Genomic DNA, 27,944 nt, shown 5'->3' with positions numbered 1-27,944 from the left:
CTGCCACCGAGACATCCCTGCTCCTTCCCACGCTGCCGGGGAAGCGCAAGCCTGGAGAGTTCTGGCACACACAGAGCCCCACAAACCTCGCCGAACGTCTGAGCGGGAGCAAAGCGAGCTGCCAGCCCCTTGGCCTCGTGGCAGGCAGTTGGTCAGGACAGAAAGGTGTCAGGCCGTGGCTCCAGGAGTCCCCATGGGTACTCCGGCAGCGGGCGCTACCTGGGCCGTATTCCTATATACACTGCCAGGGCAGAGCCTCGTCCTGGGCCCTCTGCATACCACCCCCTGGTTCCAGCCCCTCCAGGAAATCCCAGCTCTGGAGAAGACCAGGATAGAAGTTGTGGAGCTTCCCCAGTCTCGTCAGTCCCTGAAGAATCCAAGCTGGGCTCAGCGCCCCCCCCCCCCTCCCCCGACCCTGCACCCCTCAAGAGAGCAGGGTTAGGGGTAGTGCGCTTGGATGAAGGACAGGACATCCTCCTTCGACAGCTTCTCTGGATCTTGCCTCTTCTGGGTGTCGTGCACTTTGACACCTTCCCCCCACTCCCAGAAGAGGCGGCTGTAGTGGCAGACGCTGTGGGCAGAGAGGAGAGCGAGATTAGCTTGGCAGGGGAAGGGAAACACCGTCACCCTAGCAGCAGAGACAGCCGCCCTCGCAACGGGAGCCACGCAGATATTCTCTCTAAGAGGGGCCTTACAAAGAGACCAGGGCACCCAGTCACCTTGCAAACTCTACGGCCCTTAAGGCACAGCAACTTCCAAGCCTAAGAGATTTCCGAGGAAACAAACTGGTTAATTCTAGCCTCGCTCCACATTCAGTTCAGTTTTCGCTAGGAAACAAGTTATTAACGACAAACCTACCCCCTCCCAAGTTTCTGAGAGGATGAAACTGCCATTGCAGGCAGCAGAAAGGCCTTAATGAAGAATTTAGAAAGCCTGCCGGCAGCAGCAACCTAATCACTCACCAGAAACCCGCTGGAATCCGCAATAGCTGTCCTACGGAGCTCTGCAAAAGCGCGGCGCCTCGCACCGTACAACGGGATCGTCCCCCCTTCCCCCTGGTGCGAAATAACCGAACTCCACGGGGGCTCCCGAGAGTTCTGGTCCTACAGCGCCACCTCTCCGGCCATCCATCGAGCACAGCCCTCCCTCACCAGCACGGTCCCCGCCGTCAGGCGAACAGAGCTGCTCGTCACTGCCGACACAGCAGCCTTCAGTGTTGCACAATTACTGACGCTTCATATTCCGAGCTTATTCAGTGCTGCTGCTCTAACAAAGCGGCACTCGCGTGGCTACAACAGCACCTGTGGCTACAACAGCACCTGTGGCTACAACAGCACCTGTGGCTACAACAGCACCTGTGGCTACAACAGCACCTGTGGCTACAACAGCACCTGTGGCTACAACAGCACCTGTGGCTACAACAGCACCTGTGGCTACAACAGCACCTGTGGCTACAACAGCACCTGTGGCTACAACAACAGCACTTGCCGGTGGCTAACGACAGCCACGTTAGTGCTCACTGACCACAACGCAGCCCTTCTGGAGTCCCGCACAAGCCTCTCTCCACCTCCTCAGCCCTTCGTGCAGGTTCGTGCTGGCCTACTGCAGAGGACACAGGCAGAACTAACCCCGTCCTGACACGGGGAGAGAAAAAGGCACCTGCTTTCTAAGCCTCTTCTTCCCTTTAGCTGGTTAAGAAAAGCTTAAGGATTCCGAAGAGCCCTGCTGTAAGACAGGCAAGAGATTCAAAGGGAGAACATCAGGAGCTCTATTTCACATCAAGCCCGTGCTCAGCGGCACGGTCCCGGGCAGCGGTGGTGGTGGTGGAGGCATCTCTTGAGCCTGCCTGAGGGCAGCGTGGGCAGAACAGCTCCACCCAGGAGCCCTCGGGTGTCACACAGGCTCCGGGTTTGCCACACTTCAGCCACGGCCTCAGCCCAGCCACAGGTACAGACGGGGCTCAGCAGCCGCAGTGTTAGTCCCTGCCCAACGACAAGCACTCCAGCCCTTCCCAGGGAGCTGCTGCTTTTCTCTCTCTCTTTGAACAGCTCCCAGTTACCTACAGGTTATTCCAGAGCCTGGGCTAAACAAACTGGGATTTGCTTTTCAATTAGCAACTTCTAACCAAGCATCTTAAAATACAGATTTACAGTTGCTGGGCTCCATTTCCCTTCTGGGGTGCGCAGGGAGGTTCAGCCACTCGTACCGCGCTGCAGGCAGGGGACAGAAGGGGTGAGAGATGTCTTATTCATCGCAATTCATTGCAAAAACCCACGAATCCAGATCGGCAGTTTGCTGAAAGTCCGAGGAGGTGCCAGCTGCTGCAGCACACCCTGCTGGTGAGCCAGCTGTGCAAGAACTCCCTTCCAAATGCCCAGACACACACACACACACAAACTCACACACAGCCGTCCTTCCACAGCCTCAGCTCAGGCTTGTACTCACTGAAAAGGTGCAATGGATTCCGGAGGGAGGACGTAGGTCGCTTGCTTGGTCATTTTGTTGAAGAAGAATTTCCTCTTGGAGTTTTTGCTGTATGCCATCGTCCAGGGATCTTGCAGAAGAGTCACAGGGATCAGACAGAACATGGAAGGGGGAAAAAAAAGCACAGTATGTACATATAGGGCAAGCAATGAGGAGGAATCTATAAGAATAATTGTGATCTCTCTCTTCCTCCTTTTTCCTTCCCTCCTCTGAGAAGACCCGCTTCCCGAGCTGTTCTCTCTTCACTAAGAAAACCCCTTTCTCCCTGCCTTTAAGAGCTGACATTCCAAACAGGCTATTTCCACGTACTATTACTCCGGAAAATAATCTCCTTGATGAAAAATCATGGTCTCATTAAAAAAGAAAGGCACAGGTCATGTAAATAAGTGGAATTACCCACACAACAGCTAATCAACCCTACCAAATAATACCCTAAAACCTCACCCAAACCCAAGCTCCCCTCGTTACAGGTCGTCTCCAGCTCCTGGAATACTCACACTGATTTCCCACCAAGGTACACCAGGAGCAAGCCTGGCCTTGTTGTTACTTGACAACACAAAGAGCAGTGAAGCAAGAGCAGGGGCTCTCTCCTCCTACCGTTCACGGTCCGTACAATGTAGAGTCCCGTGGGCACAAAGTGCCGGTCGTCTCGGCCGGTGTAGGACAGGCGGGGAATTCCCCCCGAGCTCTTGATGACTTTCATCTCCAACCTGAGCGGGGAGGGAAGGCAGTGAGGGAGATTCCCCCCGGCTCCTCCCTTCGCCGTTCTCTCGCGCAGAGCGCGCCACCCGCGCACCCTCCTCCAGAGCGTCGCGGGGAAAAGGGGCAGCACCACCCGCGATGGGACCCCAATCATCACATCCTGGAGCGCTCGGGCTCTTGCCTTCCACCCCCCTGCCCCACCCCGTGGCTGGAGAAACCAGCCAGAGCTGTCTGGATCCGAGGGTTGCGACGAAGGGTCGGTGAGGATCTCCCCCATGGGGTTCCCGCTCCAGGGAGGGGCTCTTAACCTCTCAAGCCACCGACGCTTCCGCACACACGCACGCGCCGGCCACCCCGAGGGGGTCGGGAAGCCGGCGGGATGGTGCTCCGAGTCAGCAGCCCCCCAAGCACAGCAGCCAGCAGCTGCGTGAGCTCAAACCAGCCCTTTCTCCAGGGCTCCATCCCTCCCGCTGCTGCGCGCGGCTGGCTGACCAAAGTCTCTCGTTTGTGACGGTCGCTCACCTCACAAAAATCTTCTCCATTTCCTCTAATCTGTACACTTCCTTCACTCTGGGGGGGGGGGGGGGGGAAAGAAAGACAAAAATGTGATTTCCAAAAAAAAAATAAATAAAATTTAACTCCTCCTTTTCTGTCCCAGCTCCAGGGAACAGCCAAACACCTCATTTCGTACACCACGAGGTGGTCAGGCACGCCCGGGGTTCACCCTTCTCCTCAATCCTACGCCCCAGGGCCTTATTTCTGCCGGCTTGAGAACACCCGAGAGCGGCACGCGCACGGCTGCGTTGCTGGAAGCTGCCGAGGCAGCTGTGCATTTTCACCTCAGGCTGCACATACAGAAGAGGCACAACAAGGCAAGTTGGGTGCTTTTGGTTTTCCCCTGAGGGCAGTTCACCCAGGTCAGCCCCAGGCAGGTTCTGGCCTCGCAGTAAACTAAGCTGCCTGATCTTTGTCCTCAGGGATGCCACAAACTGAGTGATCCTGAGCTATAAAAAAAAAGCTGTTTGGTTGGGTTTTTTTAAGTCAGTAAAGATTTGGAGTCACCATTCTTATCGTTACGTCAAACTGCTTTTGGTTTTGTTGCTCGGAGACACAGAAAGACCATCAGAAAGTTGCAAAAGCTCTGCCTCTGCTCTGACACCCCAACCACCCCCTTCCCACCACGCTACAAGCGCCAGGCTTCCAAGAGCACCGCTGGAACCCCTTTTCACAGGAGCGGCAAAGGATCCCCCTACAACCTGTTCCTCCTCACTTCACCTCCAGCCCTCCCAAACACTCTGAGCCTCCCCCAGTCACCCCAACTGCCTGCCTGCCTTCCGTTTAATTGCGACCCCCCTCGTTAGCTTCCATTGAGCCACCAAGGAGAACGTTCTCTTTCCCTTCCTCCAGCTTCTCTCACAGACACCATGGCACTTCTCCCTTCCGAAACAGAAGCTGCTTTGTCCACAATACCCACCTGATACCCAGCACAACGATACTCTCACGCTGCACCGTAGCAGCGTCAACGAAGGGGGAGGTCAGGAGGCAACCAAAGCTGAAGCACTTTGTCAGGAACTTCCATGGGAAAGCCTTCTCCTCAGGCTAACCATCTAGGGACTGTAAGTGCTGGCCAGAACTTCCTTCCTTTACTCTATCTACAGCATCTCTGTCCTGCTGCTGACCCTTCAGGGCAGACAAGGGCACAGCACAATCACTGCCAGGACTTCTAACGGGGTGCTGGGCCTCCCATTTGAAATCAGCACCAGCCAATCCACCTATGATGCAACCACGACTGCCTGAAATGTGACAGGAGGGCAAACTTCTCCACTGTCAACCTTTATCTGGGATATTTAAAGGGCTTTGAGCCTCTTTTCCACTGGACAGAGCAGGACTATGAACTTCAGCTTGGAATTTAACTCTCCTTCAGCTCCTCCTCTTCCTCCCCCAACCCACTGGAACCAGGGCAGGCTGAGGGAAGGAGCTGTCACTCACCGGATGGGGTTCATATCGGGCCGGCTCGGTTTAGACACGGCTTTGACGAACTTCTCCGCCAGCTGAATCCTGCGTGGAAGTGGAAGGAGAACCCAGCAGTTCAGGGAGATCTTTGGCACAGCAGGTAGGCAGACCAACCCAGTACGTGCAGGCTGCCTCCAGTGCTAGCCAAGTGGGTACTGAGCAAAGCTGTTTTCACCTTGCCCTCCCCGTGCAGTGCTCAGTTCCATCAGGAACGGGTCTCCAGAGCTTCCTCTCCAAGCCCACGCGCTGCTGCACGCATGGATGTACCAGCAGGAAAGCAGGAGCACTAGAGACACGGCGTTCCCGAGGGAAGGAACTCCCTCAGCCAGTTACAGCTCGGTTCACCCAGACTGGGCCTGGCTCACCCCGGAGTAAGGAGGAGCTCGACCTGCCCTCGGACCCAGGGAAGATCCGGTGGGAAGAGGCCAGACGCACTTCAGATGGGGTTCAATCCCATCTCATCTCTATGGCAGCGTTTCGGCTGAATGCACCTGCCCCCCCCCACGCTCAGGAGTCTGCTTTTAGGGTAAGCACCGTTTCCCAGTCCCTCCCAGCCACGTCCAAGGAAGGTTCTCCAGCTCCCCCGTACCTCTGGTTGAAATGCTGCTTCCGAACGTCGTTGCCGTTCAGCACCAAGACATCGAGGATGTGGATGGCGCTGATTTTTCGCTGGGCCTTCCCCTAGGGAGGGCAACACAGAGACTGTTGCTATTTCAGCTTTGATTTATAGCCCGTTTTTTGACAGGACATCACTCTCTCCTAGCAAGGAAGCACTTTCCAGATATCACAATCACATAAATTCCCTGTTGACCACTGTACAGCAACGTGCCATCCTCCAAGAACCGGCGTCTCTCAACGCCCCGGCTCTGGGATCGCTCTCAACGCCCCGGCTCTGGGATCGCTCTCAACGCCCCGGCTCTGGGATCGCTCTCAACGCCCCGGCTCTGGGATCGCTCTCAACGCCCCGGCTCTGGGATCGCTCTCAACGCCCCGGCTCTGGGATCGCTCTCAACGCCCCGGCTCTGGGATCGCTCTCAACGCCCCGGCTCTGGGATCGCTCTCAACGCCCCGGCTCTGGGATCGCTCTCAACGCCCCGGCTCTGGGATCGCTCTCAACGCCCCGGCTCTGGGATCGCTCTCAACGCCCCGGCTCTGGGATCTCAACACCACAGTTCTGTCCCGGGTGAGAAAGAGCAGGCAGGAGCACAGCTGCCCCCACCAGCTCTCCACGCCTCATCGGGTACCACAGCCCAAAGCCCAGCGTGCCAGAGGGCGGGCAAACTCCCAGGCAGCAATACCTTACGCTGTGAATGGACCACAAGACTCTTTTCCCCCAAAGCCTGCGATCACTCCTGAGCAGTTACGGGCCCACAGAGCCACAGAACACGTTAAGTCACTGCTTAAGTCACAGCCAACGTCACCATGTCAGGTCCAAAGGGCTTTCGAAAGAATTTTAAAAGCTGGTGTCCGTAGCACCGGACAGGCAGAAGGAACTTAATCCAGCTAATTTCTCTACAGATCATGCACCAAAATGAAAACTTGCACCTGACCCAGATGGAACATTTATTCTGCAGCATCTCACAGAGAACAGGCGAAACTGCTCGTTGTATTTGCAGCCACTGGGTAATGGAGAAATCAGCCTCCTACCTCTCCTTTCAGCTCGTGAACGATCTCCACGGAGAGCAGGGTATCCCGTGGCAGCTCCGTTTTCAAATCCAGCTTTGTCCAGCGATCCGACTGGCGACCATCCCAGGTATAGATCTGCGATTTCTGTGTGTAGAAGGCAGAGTGTCAGACGCAGCCAAAGCTTCGCGAGGGCAGGAACGGGGGAGAGACCTCTGACTAACTGCAGAGCAGCCCTCCGAGAACCGTTTTTGTCCCAGGCTGTCCCAGGCAGTTTCTTTGTCAGAAGTTTTAAGGCAGAACCTTAATCTCTACAACAAAGGAACAAAACCACTGACTCCACGCTGCCGGTGACTTTTCATACCCGCACAAAGAACCGGAACCACACCACCTTTAAAAGGGCAGCGGAGATAATTAGCGACAACAGAAAGACTACAGGCCTCTGCGCAGGCTGCAATTACAAAACCAGGGTTAATTCGTGTGAAAAGCAGTACAGTCAGGAGAAAGAAACATAAAATAACCAGCAGTCTCAGGGGCTGCTGATGGGGACGCCCTCTGAGGACAGGAAAGGATGGGATGAAACCGCAAGGCAGAATAGCAGCACTGAAGCGAACCAGCAAAACTCCCGGACTGTTCCCAGCACTCACCCCCAGCCCCAAGAGGAACTTCTGCTCGCTGCCAGACACCATGCACCGGTAATCCAACACTTGGCGAATTTTCTCCAGCGTACTGGAGTTCAGAGGAGTGGGTTTGTAACTGAAAGTGTCGATGTCTGTGCCCTAAGGAGCAAAGCATGGAAAAGGCAAATTAGACGCAATGCGTTTACCCGCTTGCTGATGGTAATCCAGGACTAGCTGCTTCACCTCTTGATGAAGGGGTAAGGTTCTTACTTGTATGAAAGGACTCAGAACAAGCTTCTGGGTAAGGTCTCACCTGGATCAGCTCAAAGAATTTGGACTTGGGATCTGAAGAGGAAGGAGCAACACGAGCCTGATCAGGAATCTGAAAACAAATCCAAACAATTGGCAATAAGCGATACTCTTTGGTACATTCATAGGGATATTTCTGGTTTCAACACGTGACAGAACACCCTGCCCCCCCTGAAACTCCTGCTCTCGGGATTCCAGTTGCTGGAGAGGTCATCTGGCACATAAGAGGTCTCATGTCTCTTGCCAGTTTCGCATAGGCATACCACGTCTCACGGGAAACAGCGGGCAGCTCCAGGAAGTTTCAGGCTGACTCTTTGATTTCGCACGTGTTTCAATTAAATCCGTTTCATCAGAGACACACGATGAGCCCGTGAAACCGACTGCCCTATCGAGGGCCCTGCTGCTGTCAAAAGCTCAGGGAAGAGAGACTGCAGACTGTAAAGGACGACCTTCTGGAGAGCTCTGCTGCCTGGGAACCACGTGCTGAGTTCACTCCGCGTACAAGGACAGAGCCTCGAGGGCAGCAAAGCAGCCTGCTCCGTTAAGCCAGGCACATAAGGAACAAGAAACACCCCGTTTGCTTACGGAAACGGCTTGACATGGGCTCTGACTTGCCCACCAGACAACGTATTAAACCCCTAGCTAGAAAGCCCTGGCTGTACTGCCGCGCCACTCTTGTTCCACCACAGCAAGGGCACCTTCACGACCTCCCTGCCTGGCAGCTTACTTACCCCCCAGAGCTGGAGACACTCTTTTCGGATTTCAGCCTGCCGTGGCTCCGTCAGCGTCCTAGAGAAAGACCCCAGACCACGAAGAGGGTGAAACCTCCTCGCTCTTGCAGCATCACATATCCCAGCCCTGTAACACTTGCAGCTCTCAGCCTCTGGCTTGGGAAGGACAGGCTGGCACTGTTCCTCCACGGGTTACACAGAAGAGGACGCCGCTTTCCCTCCCCACCCTCGCCCCATCTCCAGTCCCCGTGGTTCGCTTTGTTCCACGGGCTGCGCTACTGGTTAGCAGCCACCACTCCACCCCACTGGACATCAACATTGCCCAGAAGTTCTGTGTTAGCATGAGCTTATGCTCATCTCCAAGCGCTGGTACACGGCCCCTGTTTCCAAGCAGCAGTGAAGACCTGCTGAAGGCCACACAAAAACCAGTGGCAGTGTCAGGATTAACTCTTAGCTAACTCCTGACTAGGAGACGTCAGGATTAACTCTTAGCTAACTCCTGACTAGGAGACGTCAGGATTAACTCTTAGCTAACTCCTGACTACCAGACTCACTCAACTGCCTGCTACATATCCTCTCTGAATGACAGCTGAAGAGACAAGTCACACCAGGGAAACAGCTGTTCATTACAATTGGTTTTATGCACGAAATCATGTCGTAAGCTTTAGGTAATTCTTGGTATGTAACTCAAATTCTTTGAACAGTCCCTGGAAAACGAGCAGCTATGAACCCCACCCAACTTAGTTACTAGAATTAAACATACCAGCCAGGAGTTACTTTTCTGCTTCCATTCCTGCTAAGAAGCCGGCCCGCTTACGACACTGGGTATCATGCCATGCATGGAAGCCTCCTCAACAAGGAGGAGAACAGACCATCAACTTTCAGGACTCCTCCAGCCACCCCCACATTTCTGCAAATAACTCCAGCAGAGACACAAACTGAGCTACCCCAAAGCCCTACTCACTTTCCTGGCTCCAAGGGCCAAGCCAAGTACCAGCTCAAATCAAGAACTCGTTAAAGAGCAGCAAAGCAGTTCCTTTATAGGAGGTTAATTCAGTCCTCACCAAAAGCCAGAGGAATATACTCACGTGTCTTGAACAAAGGCGCGGATTTTGGCTAGTGCCTTGATCTGAACTTTGCAGTGGCTGAAAGAGAGGACAAGTTTCAGTCAGGGAGCAACTTAAATCACCACCAAGATTGTTCTACCGTTCAAAACAAGGAAGAGTGCTGGAACAACAGGAGGGAGCCAGTCTGATCCTCAGAGCAGCGACAGATCATCGCCAGCACGATTCAAAGCGACAGCAAGACCACTGGGAAGAAGCAGGCAGCAGCCTCCTTTCTTTTCTAACAGTATAGAGCATTTCTCTCTGCACAGGGTCACAGAATCAGGGCCCCTCTGCCCTGATAAGCCCCTCAGGCAGCAAAAGCAGAGCAGTGTGGCAGCATCAACCAACAACTACCCCCATCGGTGCAAGCAGCTACAACCGACAGCCTTGTGGGTCAGCCTGCCTACAGCCAGCAGCCCCCCTTGCCCAGGGGCACTCACTTCTCATTGGACTGGACCACGTAATCGTAGAAATCCTGGTCGCCTTTGATCACGCTCAAGGGGACAACGAGATTCACGTCCACATCGGAGCTGCGCAGCTGGTTGAGCCGGATGTTCACCGTGAAGAGGTAGTCCCGCACGTCATCGATCCCCAGCTTCAAACCTTTGCATATCACGTACCTGCAGAGAGACCAGACGTGGGTTCGGTTCTCCCACACGGACAACCTTCCTGCCACGCTGCCATTACCAGGACGGCTTCCCAAATCCCAGGAATTCCTCCCTCCTGGGTATCCCTCGGAAGGTGCAATCTCACCTGTCACAAAGTCGTTATATATTTTCTACGCTCTGGCAAGACTGGGAAACTCAACCCTGCTGAAAAAACCCACAGATCTCCCTCACAGAGGTAGCCAGTCAGTTCTGCTAAACTCGCCAGGCACAAGGAGAACACAGATAACGGGCTCGAGCTTCACCGGAACCGTAGGCGTTTCATGCAAAACAGAATTTGTTACACATTCAGTTCCACTGCTTTCTCCCCACACGGGTAATTTGGCAAATACCTTCTCTACCTTGTCAAACATCATCATTTCCTACGCACCTGAAACGTTTCCCCCTCCGAAACAGCTGCCAATTGAGGCAGGTCACAGCGCTTCCACTAGACTTACCCAAATCCATCTATCACTGCATTTAGAGAACAGGGTTTCTTTAGTAGCTCCTCAGGCTCAAGAACCTCACCTCTCCGAGTTTGCAGGGCGGCTGGTCACGGGTTTGAAGATGCACACGCGCTCAAAGCAGCAGTAGAGCAGATAAACAAGTCCCACGCTGAATGGAGTAAAAAGGTCAAAGGTTTTGCAGACAAAATGTCCCCCTAGGAAAAAAAAAAAAAAAGAGAGGAAGCACACCAATACCAGGGGATTATAAGGAAACGAGGAGATAGCAAGCACCTCAATAACTTTCTCTTCTGCAGAACGGGTAAGAGTGGTTTTGTACAAGTCAACAGCATCTAAAACACATTCATGAAGTGGGCCAGTGGGGCGCCATGAACCATCTTCCCCGTATCTCTGCAGCACAGAGAAAAGCATTCCCCTGACCAGGATCGAATCAGCATGCGTGGTGTCTCACAAGCAAACCTTCCATCCACCCCACATCCTCCCCTCGCAGGCCCAAGCCGTGCCCTGCGGCACGGCAGCACGCTACGCAAAAGCCTCAACGCAAGAGAAGCTCCAGTACGAGCAACGAGAAACCTCAGGCTGGAGGAAGAAACGGAAAGATGTTCCCCGAACAGAGTAACTCGCCACCTAGCAAGAAAAGAGCCTTTGCTGCCCTTTGCCTGCAAGATTCCCGATTTCCCCAAGCAAAAAGCAGTCCGTCTGACACAGCCGTTATGTACCCAGGCAGGAAAGACTCGAAGAAGGTCACGCCTTTCCCCACACCCCATTTGAGACTACTGCTAAGTAGATGGTTACCTCAGGTACTTCTAAACACAGGGCACAAGATAAATGACAAAATAACTAGTGTTTTTGTCTTCTGCATCTGTGCCGAATGCTAACGAAACTCAGCAGAGAAGAGGGGCCATTAAATCCAGATAGAGCTGTGACGTCCATCGTTTGCCAACAACGAGGTACAGCTAAGGCAGTGTGAGACATCACCTTGTTCTGACCACAGAGGCAGCAGGTTTAAAGGAGAAAAGCCACAAGGTGAGAGGGAAGGATGAACTGGAGAAACCCCACTCTCTGCTCCAAGCAGCCGAGCCCAGCGAGCACCGTAACACCCAGAGGTACTGTCCCGTGAGCACACTAGCGACCTTAGCCCAAGACAGCCACATAACGTAACACCACACATCATAACAGCACCAAACTAATGCATTTCACCTCATGCTTTTAATTAAAAGCAAGAGAGACACAGATAATCCCGTTTTTTCTGTCCCAGCTCTCTCAGCTTTGTGACAACCGTCTCAGGATGTGTGCATCCACGCTCAACTCGGTGCAACTTAGCCTCCCTCAGAGCAGGCTTTGTGGCACGTAATAAAACCCGTCCAGCCTCCTTCCACAAGGCCCCCTCACACCTTCGAGAGGGAGGCAGAAGATTAATGGATAAAACATACCTGTCCGGACAATGGACAGCGCCGTAAGGAACTGGCAAAGCATGAGCTGTTTGCTTAGGATTTCTTGCAGATTCTCCTGACCCTCCACTGAGAAACCCTGCGAAGCACACAGCATATGATTAGTATCTCCACAAATCTGCTGGTCAACCAAAGGATTCTGTAGAGCTAAATCACGGCATCACGATAATTTCTGGGTTTTTTTAAGGTAAAAACCACCGCCAGCAGGAATTTTAATGGCAAGCCTTGGAGAGTTTCACATTGTAACGACAGAGACACGTGAAATATCCTGCTGTATGCAGACTGAGGTTATCAGTTTGGGTCACTAGTGCAGAAAGAAATGACAAGGACCAACCCCATCAGCCATTAAGAAATGCACTCCCTTGTGATCAGTGTTGTCCAAAACAAAATTCCGGAAAGCAGTGATGTTCTCTGGGCGAGTGATGTCTCCATCTCCATCAATCCCTCCCTCTCCTAAGGGGAAAGGAGGAGATAATTACCAACGTGTCGGCAAGTACAGACAAAAGATCAATACGCACAGGTGAAGTCACCCAGGCCTTGCCAGGCAAACAAGCAGGAGCACACTCCCTTGTTCACCACCGAAGGTGCCTGTTAATTTGGGAAGATTATTCAGATTGTGTGGTCAGGGCTAAATAAAGACTTAGAATAACCATGCTCAAAGGAGGAGTTGTACATTAGGCTCAGCAAAGGGTAAACCATTCCCTGTCCTCCCCTGAGATCAGAGCTGACTGCGTGACAACATATTATCCCATCCACGTCGGAATGGCACATCGCTGGACCTACTGAAAACGTAAGGTCCAACCTCACTGCACAGCTCGCCCGTTACCAGCACGTTTTTGCAGACAAGGCAGAGTTATTTACCTTGTGCACTGCCAACCTCACACGAGGAAACCACATCATTCCAAACACACACAATACTCTGCTTCCAAACGCAATGTCATCTGGAATTTAAAAAAGCAACCCCCCAAAAAACCCCCCCTGTGAACAAGTTTACAAAGGGAGTAGGGAAAAGGATGAATGAATGTTCGTACGGTTTTCCCATGGGGCTCCTTTTAAAGAGAGGTACCTTGTCCCCCCAGCTTGGGGTTTCAGAAAGCTAATCTAAGGTCTCTTCTAGAGCTGACTTTGAAGAAGCCTGAACTTCTATTTGCTATTAGTCCCTATAAATCTTCCACAACTACAGCTCCTATTAACTGAACCGGAGGACTAGAAAGCAGCAGAGATCAGGATGCATGATAGCGCTTTGATAACGAACTTCCTCACCAATCACCCTGTCAGCAAGCGAAGTGCCACTACAATTTGCGACCACTCCTCACCACACAAATATCACGGCAGTCTGCATCCTGCCCATCACTGGAGGAGAGTTTGTACACACCTCACTAGGCTTTATGGCGGAACAGACAGGAAGGGATCAAGCAAATGCAGCAAAGTCACTGGGCTATTCATTTCTCCAGGTACCTCCTCCTCTCCAGGAGAACACCCGCTGCAGGGAGTTATGAAGATACAAGTGCTGCAGCCATCGGAACAACGTGTTTATCCGCCTCGCTGCCCTTGCCGTGAGCCTTCTCTTTAACAGCTCTAATCCCGAAGCACCAACCATTCTCCAGGAGTTCACGGTCAGGTGTCAAAAGTGGCAGCCAACAAGTCAGAGGGGGGGGAGGTGGAAGGACAAAAAAGCAAACCCTCTTCTCCACAAAGACAGTGACACTCCAGTTTCGTTCATACAGCCTGAAATAAGCAGCAGGAACACCAGCAACCCTTGTATTTCCCTTCCTATTCCCAGAGACCACGCAGATCGAGGGCTCAGACATCTATCAACAAGCTTAACAAGTCACCATCCATGAGGTGAGAGGCAACAGTTGGCTGTGCACACCTGCTTGGTCTGTCTGAAAGCCAGGTGAAACAGGCGAGCTTGAACCTCTTTGGATCAAGAAGCTCATTTAGCCACAGAGGTTCAGACTCTAGCCCAAATCTGTTTCGTTTATCTTCGCTGAGAGCTCACAACCAGTTGTCCGAGCAGAGCCAGGGAGGTCTGACACAGAAACAGACTGACAGGCAGGCAAGTGAGGTTTCTGTCTCTGCTAACAGATCTGTGAGCAAGTCAGGGGGCTGGAGCAGCTCCCCTGTGAGGACAGGCTGGGAGAGTTGGGGGTGTTCGGCCTGGAGCAGAGAAGGCTCCGGGGAGACCTTAGAGCGGCCTTCAGTGCTGAAAGGGGCTGCAGGAGAGGTGGGGAGGGACTCTGGATCAGGGGGTGTGGTGATGGGATGAGGGGTAACGGTTTCAAACTGAAAGAGGGGAGATTGAGATGAGATATTGGGAAGAAATTCTTCCCTGTGAGGGTGGTGAGGCGCTGGCACAGGTTGCCCAGAGAGGCTGTGGCTGCCCCCTCCCTGGCAGGGCTCAAGGCCAGGCTGGATGGGGCTGGGAGCAACTGGTCTGGTGGGAGGTGTCCCTGCCCAGGGCAGGGGGTTGAACTAGGTGAGTTTTAAGGTCCCTTCCAGCCCAAACCATTCTACAATTCTATGGTATCTCACTCGCTCACTGTGTTTCGGGCTGACACCAATCAATTGGAAAAAATCCTGCGAAGGAATCTTAAGGCACTCTACAATTTCCAGGTAAGTGAAGCACTCGGGTATTCACTATCACAATGGGAGAGACGTTCCCAGGGCAGACTGGAAGCGAGTGCAGAAACGTGGCTCGACGTGCGCGCTCCCCGGTCACAACCCCTTTCTCAGATGGGCAGCCCCCCTCCCACCTTGCTGAACGGTTCCCTATAACCAGGATTCTCTCAGATCCCCGCGCTGGCGGCAACACCAGCCCCGCTCCCGAGGCAGAGGCTGCAGCACAAGCCCCAACACCAGGTAACGCTCACGCACGCCCTACCTACCATAATAAGGCTCGAAGAGCTCACTGGAAGCAGAATAGAAGTCCTCTAGTTTAAAGTCGTTTGGTCCTTTCAAGGTCATGCCAAAGCCTTTCGCGTGCCACTTGCGCCTCCACAAGACGTACTCGGAGAAGCCTCCGGGACCAGCACACACATCAGCGAAGTAGAGCAGCTCTGCCCCTTGCTCCTTGATCAGAGGCCTCTGCAAAACGAAACTGAGGGAATTCTACTGACCTAGGACCAGCTCCCACCAGTCAAACCAGCTACACCACCAACTGCATTGCTCGGGCAGAGAAGTCTCCTCCAAGCACCTCTTTTCCCAGCTAGTACGCTGAGGATTCTCCTCTCTCCCCACCTTCTCCACTCCCTGAGAAAGCACTGCTGTTTGAAAGTTAAAGAGAGGCCCTCACCCCATGGAAGTCCTTAGGGTTTGTAAACATGTAGTCAAAGACATGGTCCATATTTGCCATCTTCATTGCAGCCCTGTGAACACATGAATAAGGGACCTATTAAGTTTCTACCTTGGCTCCCAAGGCTGAAAGTGGAGATAAATGGGAAAGGGACTATGCTACCAGACGTCCTGCAAACCTGTTCAGGAAGAAGACTCCACGGATCATCTCATAGGGGTTAGACCTTGTTCGGGCTCGACGCATTTCCTCTCCATCCAGCTCATCAAATACACTCTGCCCAAACAGAAACAAAACTGAGCCAGACCTGGCACAGGCTTGAGGGACGGGAAGGCACAAGCATTCCCCATCCCCATGCTGCTCTCTCCTCAGACAGCAAACTCCAGGCAGGGTTTGGTTCACCCACACAGAATGCTTTTTCCATAATGATATTCAGCCTTCTCCTAAGCCACCCTGGTTCTTAAGTAAATTTAGTGATACCGAAAAATTCTGTACTGATAGCTCCAGAGCCTGATAACGTGGCTAGCCACCTCGAAAGCAGCCCCAGTCGAAGGTATTTCTCTCACACATAGACACACACGCTAGTGCCATTTACAAGGGCATGATAAAATCTAGGGGGGGAAGGTGGAACACCCAAGAAAACCAAGGGAGCTCCTTTCCTTGGCTTATTCAAGTCTTCAGTCTTTCAGCTGGACTAAGGAAGGGTGTTTCCATGCAGAATCATCACAGATTGTCAGGAGTTGGAAGGGACCTTGAAAGATCACCTAGTCCAACCCCCCTGCCAAAGCCTCCCTCTGTAGGCTGAGGTAAACAGACAGCAACCACCAGGACGCTCGGTCGTACCAGCGAGGCCAAGGAGGACATTCTGAGCTCTTGCCTATCACCCCAGTTAAACTGCTCGATCCTTTCCCATTATTTATTTCACTTGCTTCCCCAAAACTTCCGTGCCTCTCTACAGAAGGGGCCTCACCTTGCACTGCAGGACATTTCGTAAAAGCTCTTCGCTGCAGAACTCCGTTTCGTCTTCAATCACCATCTTCCTCTGGAAGAGGAGGAGAGCACTGAGCACACCCAGCAGACGCCAGCCACTTCAGAACACGACGTGCACCGGCAGCGGATGAAGGCTGCCCACCACACGCAGGGCTGTACCAGCAAAAGCCTAGCCAGCAGGCTGAGGAATCATCCTCCGCTGTTGGGCGCCTTGAGACCCCGTGTGGAGCCCTGCTCCCAGTTTAGCACTCCCCAGTACAAGAGAGACAGACTGGAGCAAGCCCAGCAAAAGGGCCACCAAGATGACAAGAGCGCAGAAGCGTGGGGTGTACAAGGAGAGACTGAGAGAACAGCTGGCTCAGAACGGAGGAAGGGGGATCCTGTTGCTGTCTACAAGTACCTAACGGCAGGAAATAGAGAAGATGGACAGCAATGGGACAAGGAACAACGGACACAAGGTGCAAAACAAGCTGCAAAACAGAAAAAAAAAATGCCAAGTAGCCCCACAGAAATTCTTGCCACCTGGGTTACCAAACACTGGAACAGATGCCCAAACGGGTTGCGAAACTTCCAATCCTTGGAGATGCTCAAAACTCAACCAACCAAGGCCTTGAGCAACCGGATCCAGTCGGACCTGCTTGGAGCAGGAAGCTGCCCTAGCGCTCTCCAGAGGTTGCCTCCAGCCCAGGTTATTCTACAGCTCTCGGATGAGCCCATTACTGCAGCTGAGTCGCCCTGCGTCGTCTGAGGCTGGCAAGTAGCGAAATCTCAACAATTACCTTCCCCACGGTCATCCACTCCTTCAGCTCCTGGGCATCGGGGATCTCCGTGGTACACTCGAGGCACCAGTCCACCTCCTCGTAGGCACTGGGCTGCAAACACAAGACATGGGAAGAGCCGAAGACGTTTTGGCCAGCAAAATAAAACAGGTAATTGCTCCCCAAAAGTTGGCCTCCCAGTCCTAGCATAAGCGGTTATGCCATGACTTGAGGGCCAGCCACAGCGTTTTAGCCTTTTCTCCTGGTCTAAAACATGTCTTATTTGTTTGCATTTAAAATTAAAAACAAAAACAAAACCCAAACCACACAACAAAACAAAAAAATCAACAAAAAAAACCCAACTCTACCACAAAAACCCCCACAGCACTTTCCTCTCATTAGAATCTGATAAATAATCAAGACAAAGCCTAGTACTCTCAAGGTCCATTGTAGAGACACTGCAAAAGAGGCAGTCACCAAAAAAAAAAAACCCCAAGCTTCCTGATGGGGCATAACACATTCTTTCTCCCAGTTCTTCCTGAGAGGCGTCCACCACTTAATTCAGGCTCCAAACAATTTTCATAATCTCGAGAAGGAATGGTTTCAGCAGTTAAGATCAAAGTGGTGCTACTCCTCCACAAAGGGAGGCTGCTAAGATCTACTAACCTTCCTACATTTATCGTAGTAGAACCATCCACAAGGGTTAATCCTACACAACGCCGAACTGCTGTGAGCTGCAGAAACACGCTGGAGAAGGAGACCCAAACCAACGAGCCTACAGAACAGGTCTCAAAGTCCTGACTCTCAAGGAATAACCTCTGATATTATTTTCAGCTGCTGAAAACAATTCAAAGAATGGAGGAAAAGCCCCGTAACACGTGCCACACGTGACTCGACAAGCATTGCTGCCCTTGACTATCGAGGGCTGGGACCTTCTGGCTTTCTCTCCAGCTGCCCAGAATCCAGTGTTGTGGTTTGATTTTATTTTCTTGTTGAATACAAACATACAGCAGCTATTTTGCACCAAATAATATCAGAACTGGGCTTTACTTTCCTGACAACATTTATTTCCATTTCCCAATGTTCTTCCCTGTTGAAGAGCTTGACAAGACACCGGAATAGAACACCTGAGCATTTTATTGGGCACTATTAAACACACCCAGAAAAGATTTTTTAAAAAAAAAAAAAAATCAAAAATTATATACAAAATAAAAATGGTAAACCCAAAAGAGCTTGATGACAACTTTCAATCACATTCACTACTTTAAACTCAGACACAAATCCTACAGCCCACAGCAATAATCCAACCGAAACCAATTTTGCGCCAGAAAAATCAGTACACGTGACAGAAACCAGGTTTTGCAGCGCTGTTCTGGGACAAAATAAGGCCTGGGTCTACCCAGTAAAGCCCCTTAACGGGAGCCAGTTTATCAGACAACACTAAACACCATTCCCAGAGGGCAGATCCCGAACACAGCAACAGAAAAGGGATTCAAAACAGAGAGTACTTACCTCTGTCTCATCCTTCCAATCAACATTGAGCTCCCCATCAAATCCTTTGAGAGTCAGACCAAAGCCTCTCCTTCCCTTCTGGTTGGAGGCCTCAACAATATCCTTCCTGCCTTGGCCATATTTTCCCAGACCTTCTCCTTCCCGGAAGCCCATCTTGGCCTACAAAGAAAGCAAAGGGAGCCCACTGAGGCAGGTGGCCTTGAGTTTCGGTCCTACTACTGGGGTCAGAGACGAGCAGGGAAAGCGGCACAGCGCCCTGAAGTGACTCGAAGCCTTTTTAACCTCGGCTGTAGCCCTCAGGACTTCGTACCGAGTTCAATTCGGCGAGGCAGGGCACGATAAAACTCGATCCGAGGAGCGACGTTTGAGGCAAGAGTAAATGAGAAAGGGTTCAGTAACGCAGGAGCAGCCGCTCCGAGGGAGCAGCGAGGAGCCTGGAGCCGTTGCTCACAGCGGTCAGTAAGGGTGGGAAGTTCATCAGACGAGATGCTGGCACAAGGGAAAAAAATTCATGGGGCGACAACGTTCTTTGTTGTGAACAGGTACTCACGCACGTTTCGAGCCTCAGCTAAAAACTTCACCTAAAACTCCTGAGGAGGAATGCCAGACATGCTGTTCCTGAAACACATTCCCAGCTCTTAGGTTAAAAGAAACACGTTCAGTTACTGCTGGCTTTTCAGGCTTTTCTCTTGAGGAATTTTAGCAACAAGAGACCAACAAAAAAAGCATGACTGCCGTCGGTTTCCCTCCCTCCAGTACGCCTCTACAAGACACTACGTAAATAAAAGACTTAAGGGTTCTTTGAATGAGGGTGAGAAGCAATGAAATCCAATGTCTATAAGCAGTCTGCATGAGGAACACCACAAGAACATCTGACAGGTTTTATACAAAGGTACGTGGCATTTCCCCACTGCCTTTGCTACCTGGCTCTGAATCAGACCTTGAAATACATGTGACAGCCGCTAAGCCTGTTACACACCGGCTTTCTGAGGACAGAATTTTGAACATCTAGTAATCAGGAACTATTTTGCTTTTACTTACCTAATGCTACGAAATTATTCAACCAGACCTGACATCACATCACTCTTTATATCCAAATTTACGAGGCCTTTACAAACAAAATCCTCCCGAGTTCAGTAGTAAAAGCTCCTGCGTGGTGGTGACTGAAAGCACACGTCCTGACTGGCTCAGAACCCTCCAAGTGAGAGAGAGTCTTGTGCCAGAACCAGCAAACTGCAGCCCAGCGCCAAACACGCACGTGGACAGGTTCTGAATCAGCAGCAACAGGACTTCTCTACAGAGAGGCCCCATCAGCCGCCCTCAGCCACTGGATCCCACCGAGCTCTGAATTCAGCAAGGGCTGAAAGGTCTTTTTTCAGGTAGAGGTGTGACTCCGCTGGTCAGCAGCATTCCACCTCCTTGGGAGGCAGCATCTCCCCTCTTCCCACTCCTAGCAGCACTTCCCAGCGAGCAGAAGACTGAACTTCTACCTTAGCAAAGGCACGTACAAGCCGGCCTACCGCCATGGAGAGACTGCTGACCCCCCTCTTCTGTCAGTACGGAACAAAAGGAACCCCAAATTTAGTCCCTCATTGAGTCACAAGCTTCCTGTCACCTTTCAAGCGATACACAACTACACCCCTCACCTTCCCTGCTGCCCTTGGAAATAATATTTTTGTTTCTCTGTTCTCAAGAACGGGAATTCTTTCAGGATGACGAGATACTCGCAATACCACAGTGGCGAAGCCTGCAGCAGGGAACAAGTGCAGCAGCACGCAGACTCCTCTTCTCTACGGCCTCCTACTGCCTTTGAACTCAGGAACAAGTTGCCAAACTTGTGACTACCGTGAGACAGTCAACCACTTTCGTAGAGCTTCCTGGAAGTACTAACACTGAGCAATCAAGGCGCTGGCAATCGCCTTCAAAGTTGAGTCGTCACGGTCGCTACCGTTCACCACTCCCTGCCTTCCCGAGCAATTGCCAGCCCTACATCAAGCACGACTTCGAAGAAAAAGAAATACCTTAATAATTAAGGTGATAATTCTACAAGGGTCTGCCAGCCAGCCTCCAAGATCAAACAAATTAATGTCAATCACAGAATTTGTTACGGCCTTTCTCACACGGCATTTGGTAACTCAAGCACTGCAAAACAACACACCGTAGGACTCTCTTTTTTCAAGCTGCCTGACCTCGAGATCCTTCCCTTCACATTCACCTCCCTGCTCCCAGGCCTTGAACGCGAATCAACTTTCTTTTTCAACAGATCCCCTTCAACCAAGCACTCCCAGCCTCCCCCAGTTGCTCTGTAGCTGGCTCAAAGCAGCAGAGAACCCTGCCACAAGGAGGATCGGAATCAAAATCTCATCAAAGACACTTTGCTCAGATCAGATCTTAATAGTTCGGCCCAAAACTATTCTGACCTACCATGAGCTTTTGGGAGACGCTGTTATACATTGAGTAGCGAGATGAAGTACCCTCCACAAGGGAGTCTTGTTTGAACTCATTGCTGAAGACCGGTCTTTTTTCATCGTTCTCGCTGTCAGACCCACTGCTGCTACTGGAAGACTCTGGGGGAAAAAAAAAAAAAGTGAGAAAAGTGAGTATGAGAATAAAAGAAAATGGAAGAACGACACGTCAGTGATCGCATTAAGAACTACACAGTGTGACTCACTGAATCCTCTCAGCACACACGGACAGAGCACACTTCAGCATCCCAGATGGGCCACGGGAAACACGCAGGGGTAAGATCAAATACCCCGTGGAACCAACACCTGGTTATCTGCCTCTCTGCCTCAGGGAGGCACCCAACCTCTCCGAACCAATGGATTCCAGCCCCCAGAGGGGCCAGGGGAACCCCATCACAGCAGCAGAGGAGGCCACAGCACGCCCCTGACAGCGCACCGTGGTGGGCCTGACTTTTGCAACGATCCTGAGGAGCTGAGAAGGTCCACAGAGATTCTCTCCCGAGAATAATGACAATAACTGACACCTGAAAAGGCACTGGATTTTCCTACCTAACTACGGGTGTAAACGCACCCCTAACTTAATCAAAAATCCACACCAAATACACAGGCATCTACCAAACAGCCAACACTGCAGAAACTTTAGTTTGACTCCACTACCCACCGCAGCAGCGAGGACCATAAGTTCCCTAGAGCAAACGAGATTGTATGCAGCAATAAACTGCAGAGGTGAAAAACTAACACAAGGGAAAGAAAACATCGGAAGACACCAACCTAGCTTAAAAATACCCTGACAGAGACACAGGTTTGAGGAATAAGTTCATCAAGTCAATGGTCCAGTCAAGGTACTAAGTAGCACCACACGCAGCAGGCACTCAAGAAAAACTTTTGTCACCTGAAACTGATGCGGCAGAACCTTCATGGGCACCAAACAACGAAGCTCTGTCTATGCTCAGTTCATAGAACCACAGAATGGTTTGGGTTGGAAAGGACCTTCAAGACCATCTAGTTCCAACCCCCCTGCCATGGGCAGGGACACCTCCCACCAGACCAGGTTGCTCCCAGCCCCATCCAGCCTGGCCTTGAGCCCTGCCAGGGAGGGGGCAGCCACAGCTGCTCTGGGCAACCTCTTCCAGTGTCTCACCACCCTCATAGTGAGGAATTTCTTCCCAAGATCTCATCTCAATCTCCCCTCTTTCAGTTTGAAACCGTTACCCCTCATCCCATCACCACACCCCTGATCCAGAGTCCCTCCCCACCTCTCCTGCAGCCCCTTTCAGCACTGAAGGCCGCTGTAAGGTCTCCCCGGAGCCTTCTCTGCTCCAGGCTGAACACCCCCAACTCTCTCAGCCTGTCCTCACAGGGAGCTGCTCCAGCCCCATGAGCATCTTCGTGGCCTCCTCTGGACCCACTCCAACAGGTCCATGTCTTTGCTGTGCTGGGGGCCCCAGAGCTGAACCCAGCCCTGCAGGGGGGGTCTCACCAGAGCAGAACCCCCTCCCTCAGCCTCCCCTGGGATCTACTCGGGATCTACAGCACATGCTGCTCTCCACTTGCGAGATGCCCAAACCGACTGGCTCTGGGCTGGACGTAACTGGCCTCTGGGCGGGAACTGTGGCGGTCCCGTCACGTGCCCCACGGCCTGCTCCGCACCGGGTGGGCAGCGAGGGAGGCCCTACAACCCACCGAGTCCTTCCCCTTCTCCTGGGGTACCGTCACGACAAGGATGAAGCAACGGCACAAACTTCCCTCCCGAGACGTGCCCAGCCCCACGCCAGTGACACCAGAGCGAACGCTGTGGGGCAGGCCGTCCAGCCTGCTGGAGCAGCCACCCGCAGCAAGCACAGCCACCTTCTCCACTGGCCCTCTGCCTCGAGCCCCTGCTTTGTTCACCGAGTGCTAGAAATCATTCCGTGCTGCTTCACACAACTAGAAGTTGAACTACATATAAGCTGCCCTGAGATAATGCAGGAAACTTTCCTCGCAGAATTAAACTCTTCCTGTTTATCACTTGAAAAGGAATTATTTAGCTCCATAGAAGTGTTAAAAAAATATAATTACCTACAAAGAAGGACTGAACTTCTCTTATGTTTTTCTGATTTAAGAAAAAAACCCACAGATTATTTCTCTCCCAACTCACAGATCTCTCTATTTTCCTGCTACAGAAAACTGGGCATCAGTGAAGTAACAGGAAACAAGGGGAAAAATCCGTAAAGAAAGGCCATTACAAGAAAGTGAAGCGAAAATGAAAGACACCACTGTGTAGATGGCTATGTATACACATATGACTGTAGTTAAAACCTTTCCAATGTGTGCTCAATCCTTGGTGCTGAACTGTCAGCTTCTGAGGTTCAGGACTTGTGTCCCCACATAACCACTACACTAGTTTTACAGCATCAGCCTTTGAGGCTGCCAGCTGAAGACAAGCAAGGCTATGATTTACCTCGTGTCTGCAATATCACATACCCTTCTTGATTTCCAACCGTCTGCACACAAGCTCCGTTTCTGTTTCCTTCACAAAATGTTTTAGATATAAACAGGATCACAAAGAATTTTGCTTTAGGGTCAGTCACTGCTCTCTGCTTCTTCAATACCCAGCTTCAGTTAACTCTGCCGCCTGCTTCTGAGCTGTGTCTTATTTCCCAGAGGCTCATGATGTGCCTCAAACCCAACACCCGCCAAGTCTCAAGGTCCCTTCAAAACTCTCCTTGCTTTTAACGCTCACTGGGCCGTGCTCAGCCGAGAACAGATCTCAAACCACTTCTCTCCCTCAACCTTCCTCCCTTATGGGAAACCACACCGGGGGTAGCAGACCACGAAACAATTAACCCTACCCAAAATGCTGTCCTTCAACTGCATCAACTCGTTTCTTGAACATTAAGGCTCCCAACCTATTTTAACCCCTCTGTGAACTCAATAACTCAATAAAGGGGAAAAGACATTTTAAGAACACGGAGTTTTTCAGCTCAGCAGCGTCCCCTACCCCAGCCCTCACACCCAGCACCTCCTCACAACCCCCCAACCCTCCAGGCAGGTACACCCACCACACCCTGTCACTCCCAACTCGTCTTCCATCCACATCCCCCTCTGTTTTCACAAGATGGAGGCTCCTGGGCGCGTCCAGGCTCTTTCTCGCTGGCACTCACAACCACGGCAAACCCCCAGGCTCAGAAGCAGCGGGCAGGACCACCAGGCAACCCGAGGTCCCATCCTGGGAGGGGTCCAAAGCGCCCCACAACAGCAACACCAACTGTGCAGGGCACTCGCCTCACCTTCGGTCTAAGCCCAAGCTCCACGGGAGAAAGCACGCTCCCACTTGAGAAAAAGCGGGTGATTAAGTTAGTTAACTCCGAAACGGCTTTTCTTTCCGAAACCAGGCACCTGCGAGCCCTCACGAGTCCTCTCTCCCCCCCCCCCCCCCCCCAAAATTCATACTGAGGCAGCAAAAGGGATGGTGCTACAATGCAGGAGTCCCAACCAACCTGCCCTTTGCGTCCATCTCAGCTCCTCCCATCTGCAAAAACGCGCTAAGATTACTGGGGGTTTTTATTTTTAAACAATGACGGATTATGACGTTTCTTCAGGGCACAACACCCACAACTCCTCGCTCCTGAAAGTTCCCAAAACACTCCGAAATAACTGCTGAGACTGACAAGATCAATGCTGCTCATGTATTACAAGAATTTTTCCAGCTCTGGACCACGCACTTGTCATCTACCTCAAGCTCTATCTTCTATGTTTGAATTCACACAGTTCCCAGACCAAACTGTCTACACGAGGTTTTAAAAAAGCTTAAAAAAATTCACCCCAATCCAAGGTCACAAACAGAAACAATGTAGGGTTCTTCCCTGAAGGGTATGCCCTGGTAGTTCAGGCTATCAGTCAGGATTTAGGATACGTGGGCTCAACTCCTAGCTATCATTTAGATCCCCCGCAGCAGCACATATCTTACCTTGAGTAGTATGATTACTAAATTGAGCTTCGTCATCTGAAGTAGAACTGAGGGTTAATCCCAAGTCTTCTATCCTCTTCTTCTGCTTCTTTTGGGGGCTGCTGAATTCAGGTTCCGTCCTTCTCTTCATTTTTGCTGGAAGAAGATGATCCCACTCAGTAAACGTCACGCAAATTCACTTTCTCCTGCATGCGGAAGGGCCAGACGCCGCAGCGTGGTGGCACAGATCATTTTATGGACTATTCAGTATGAGGCTTCTCAAGTTTGCTTGACCTAAAAGCACTGGCTTCTTCTGAACCTGCCTGTTTTAATGGCTAGTCTAACTGAACAAACACAAAATCCACGCAGAAGCTTCCCTGTTGCTGAGGACTTGAATTTCAAAGAATTTCTACAACCTACTTACCACTAAATGCTAGTAGATGAAGACAACCCCGACGTCAGCACTTAGCTTACATCTATGACAGCTGGCTGCTACTACTACTACTGAATCAAAGATCCATTTTATCCAAACACATCCAAAAAACGATGGAAATAAGATCAGTCTAACGGAGAACAGGCAAGGTGGAACCCATTTCTCACAAGAGACTCAGAACACCTCCAACCTCACCTCTGCAAACGTTAATTAATAAGAGAGCTTTCCTACACGATTTCTGTCACGGAACTTTGTTAAATATCCGTGCTCAAGCTGGGGGGGGGGGGGGGGGGGGGTTGGTGGCTTTCACCAGGAATTGCTGGCACGGTACCAAGCTTCTGGACGTGGCTGATAAATGTTGCCTAAACCCAGACCGAGGGCGGACACTTAGGAACGGGTGAACAGCAGCCAGCTGGGAAGGCCTGCCGAGGAGGAGAACCAAGGAAAAAGGAAAGCAGGCGACAATTAAAAGGCAGAGATGCTCAGAGCACTAGCTGGACCTCCCTGCTAGGGATAAAAAGCAATTAAAACAATCTACGGCGGTGATTATTCTCCACAAGAACGCTGGGCTAGGAAAGACACCCCAGGTCACCCCTTCGAAGCCTCTGTCACCACACTTACTGCCACAAACCCACGAAGCAGGGCAGCTTCAGCCCGACGCCTGTTGTCACCCCCACGACCCTGACCCCAAAATCACCGCCCCGCACCTCAGAAATCTTCCACCAGCAGTTCAGTTACGGCCAACTCACGTTTACCTTCCCTTGTGCCCATTTAGGGGTCTGTTGTGGGGTTTTTTTTTTCCCCCTTCCCTGCTTATCTCTGACAACCTGAGGACGATTTTGTAGTTCTCTGAGATCCCCTCCTACGAGGGGGGCACACCCCCGCCTCACCGCTGCTCCCCTCAGCAGCTCCCCCCCCCCCCCCCAAACCCTGCTAAAGGGTCCCTTAGCCCACCCGCTTCGCCGATGGATCCTAGAATTCCCTCCCAGCGCAGCGGCACACGCCCCCCCCGCCCCGTCCGTCCGTCCGTCCGTCCCTCGGGAGACCCCCAGCCCTCCGGGGGAGACCCTCAGCCCTCCGGAGGAGACCCTCAGCCCTCCGGGGGACACCCCCCCCCCCCCGCCGCACAGCCCCAGGAGGTTCCGCCACTGCAGCACCCTCCGACCGCCCCGACGGGCACGGCCTCCGCCGGTGCGACCCGGCAGCCTGCGGGACCGCTCCTCGGACAACCTCTCGCTCCCTCCCCCCGCCCCGCAGCTCCCCCCCCGGTACCGGAGCCCCCCCCCCCCCCCCCGGCCAAGGGCAGGCGGCGGAACCCGCGGGAGCTGCCGGCGGCCGCGCCCCGTGCTGACCCGCGCGCGCGCACGCACCGGCGGACCGCGCTCTGCCGGGACCGGGCGGCACTCACGGCGGCGGCGGCGGGGCGGGGCGGAGGGGCAGGCGGGCTGCTCGGGGGGGGGGGGGGTTCCCTCTCCCGAGGGCCCGGCGGGGCGGAGGGGACGCGGGCCCGTCGTTCCTCCGCCGCCCCCGGCGGTTTCGTTTCCCCGCTCGGAGGCGCCGCCGTCGCCGCCCCCCGCCCCGCCCCGCCCCCTCCCGCGGGTCCTCCCCGGCCCGCCGGCGCGCGACTGTGACGCACGGCGCACGCCCGCACCGAGGGGGAGCCCCGTGCCCGCAGGCGCGCCACGGGCAGCCTCAACCCGGAAGTGGGCCCGGCGACCCCTCCGCGAGGACCCCCCCCCCTCCCCCGCCGCTCCCGGGGTCGCTAAGCAACGGCGGCGGCGGCGGCGCAGCGCCATGGCGGGGCCGCCCCCTCTCCGCCGCCGGCCCAGGGGCCGCCCCGCTCGGCCCGGCCCGGCCCCGGGTCCCTCTCTCCCGCCACCGCCCCGCTCGGCCCGGCCCCGGGCCGCCCCCTCCCCGCTCGGCCCGGCCCCGGGCCGCCCCCTCCCCGCTCGGCCCGGCCCGGCCCTGCCCGCTGCGAGCGGGGCGGAGCGCAAGGCACGGGCCGGGCCCAGCTCTCCGGGAAGCAGGTAGCCGGTGGCCTCAGTCCTTCCCGACGGCGGCGACGTAACGGTGAAAATACATTGAAATTCTACGTAAAATGCTGTAGATGGATAATTTTTCTGAATCTATTGTATATAAAACTGTACGTGAAGTGTGTTAACGCGCAAATACTTCAGCCGCTGCCTTAGAAAGTGGCACTTTCTAAGAAAAACAGCGGGTTTGGGGTTTGGGGTTTTTTTTTTTTACGGTTCTGAAGGAGACCGACCCAACGGCAGCCCCCCCCGGAGCCCACCCTGCCCGCAGCTCCGGGGCTCGGGCAGGGCCAGGACAAGCTCTGTAAGGCCGGTGCTGGTCCAGCTGGTCACACAATAAAAGCCTAACGCGGGGCTCTAGATTGTCGTGAGGGTGTCGAGCCCCG

General features: G+C 53.0%; 1 protein-coding gene across 3 annotated transcripts; it reads right to left on the bottom strand.

Annotated features, from left to right (window-relative positions):
• Positions 1 to 399: 399 nt before the first annotated feature.
• Positions 400 to 26,934, bottom strand: CMTR1 (cap methyltransferase 1). Of its 3 annotated transcripts, none has more exons than XM_086461833.1 (24): positions 26,896 to 26,934; positions 25,114 to 25,298; positions 21,124 to 21,266; positions 18,700 to 18,858; positions 17,209 to 17,301; positions 16,410 to 16,481; positions 15,621 to 15,715; positions 15,443 to 15,515; positions 15,036 to 15,234; positions 12,482 to 12,600; positions 12,130 to 12,226; positions 10,761 to 10,893; positions 10,029 to 10,208; positions 9,571 to 9,627; positions 8,483 to 8,540; positions 7,756 to 7,824; positions 7,470 to 7,601; positions 6,847 to 6,969; positions 5,789 to 5,880; positions 5,176 to 5,244; positions 3,709 to 3,756; positions 3,082 to 3,194; positions 2,446 to 2,554; positions 400 to 571 (listed from the first exon to the last, which is right to left on the bottom strand). In XM_086461833.1, the coding sequence occupies exons 2-24, from the start codon at positions 25,241 to 25,243 to the stop codon at positions 439 to 441; spliced, it is 2,496 nt and encodes an 831-aa protein (XP_086317959.1). In that variant the 5' UTR covers positions 25,244 to 25,298; positions 26,896 to 26,934; the 3' UTR covers positions 400 to 438. The 3 variants fall into 3 exon arrangements, with proteins under 3 accessions (XP_086317959.1, XP_086317958.1, XP_086317960.1); XM_086461832.1 differs by having other exon boundaries at positions 25,114 to 25,248; XM_086461834.1 differs by lacking the exon at positions 26,896 to 26,934 and adding an exon at positions 25,517 to 25,784 and having other exon boundaries at positions 25,114 to 25,248.
• Positions 26,935 to 27,944: the final 1,010 nt, after the last annotated feature.

Source organism: Leptosomus discolor, chromosome 2 (assembly GCF_034619465.1).
Source record: "Leptosomus discolor isolate bLepDis1 chromosome 2, bLepDis1.hap2, whole genome shotgun sequence".
In the NCBI taxonomy this organism is placed as follows: domain Eukaryota; kingdom Metazoa; phylum Chordata; class Aves; order Leptosomiformes; family Leptosomidae; genus Leptosomus; species Leptosomus discolor.
The sequence above is the reverse complement of the archived record's forward strand: the minus strand, read 5'-3'. Positions and strand labels throughout refer to the sequence as shown.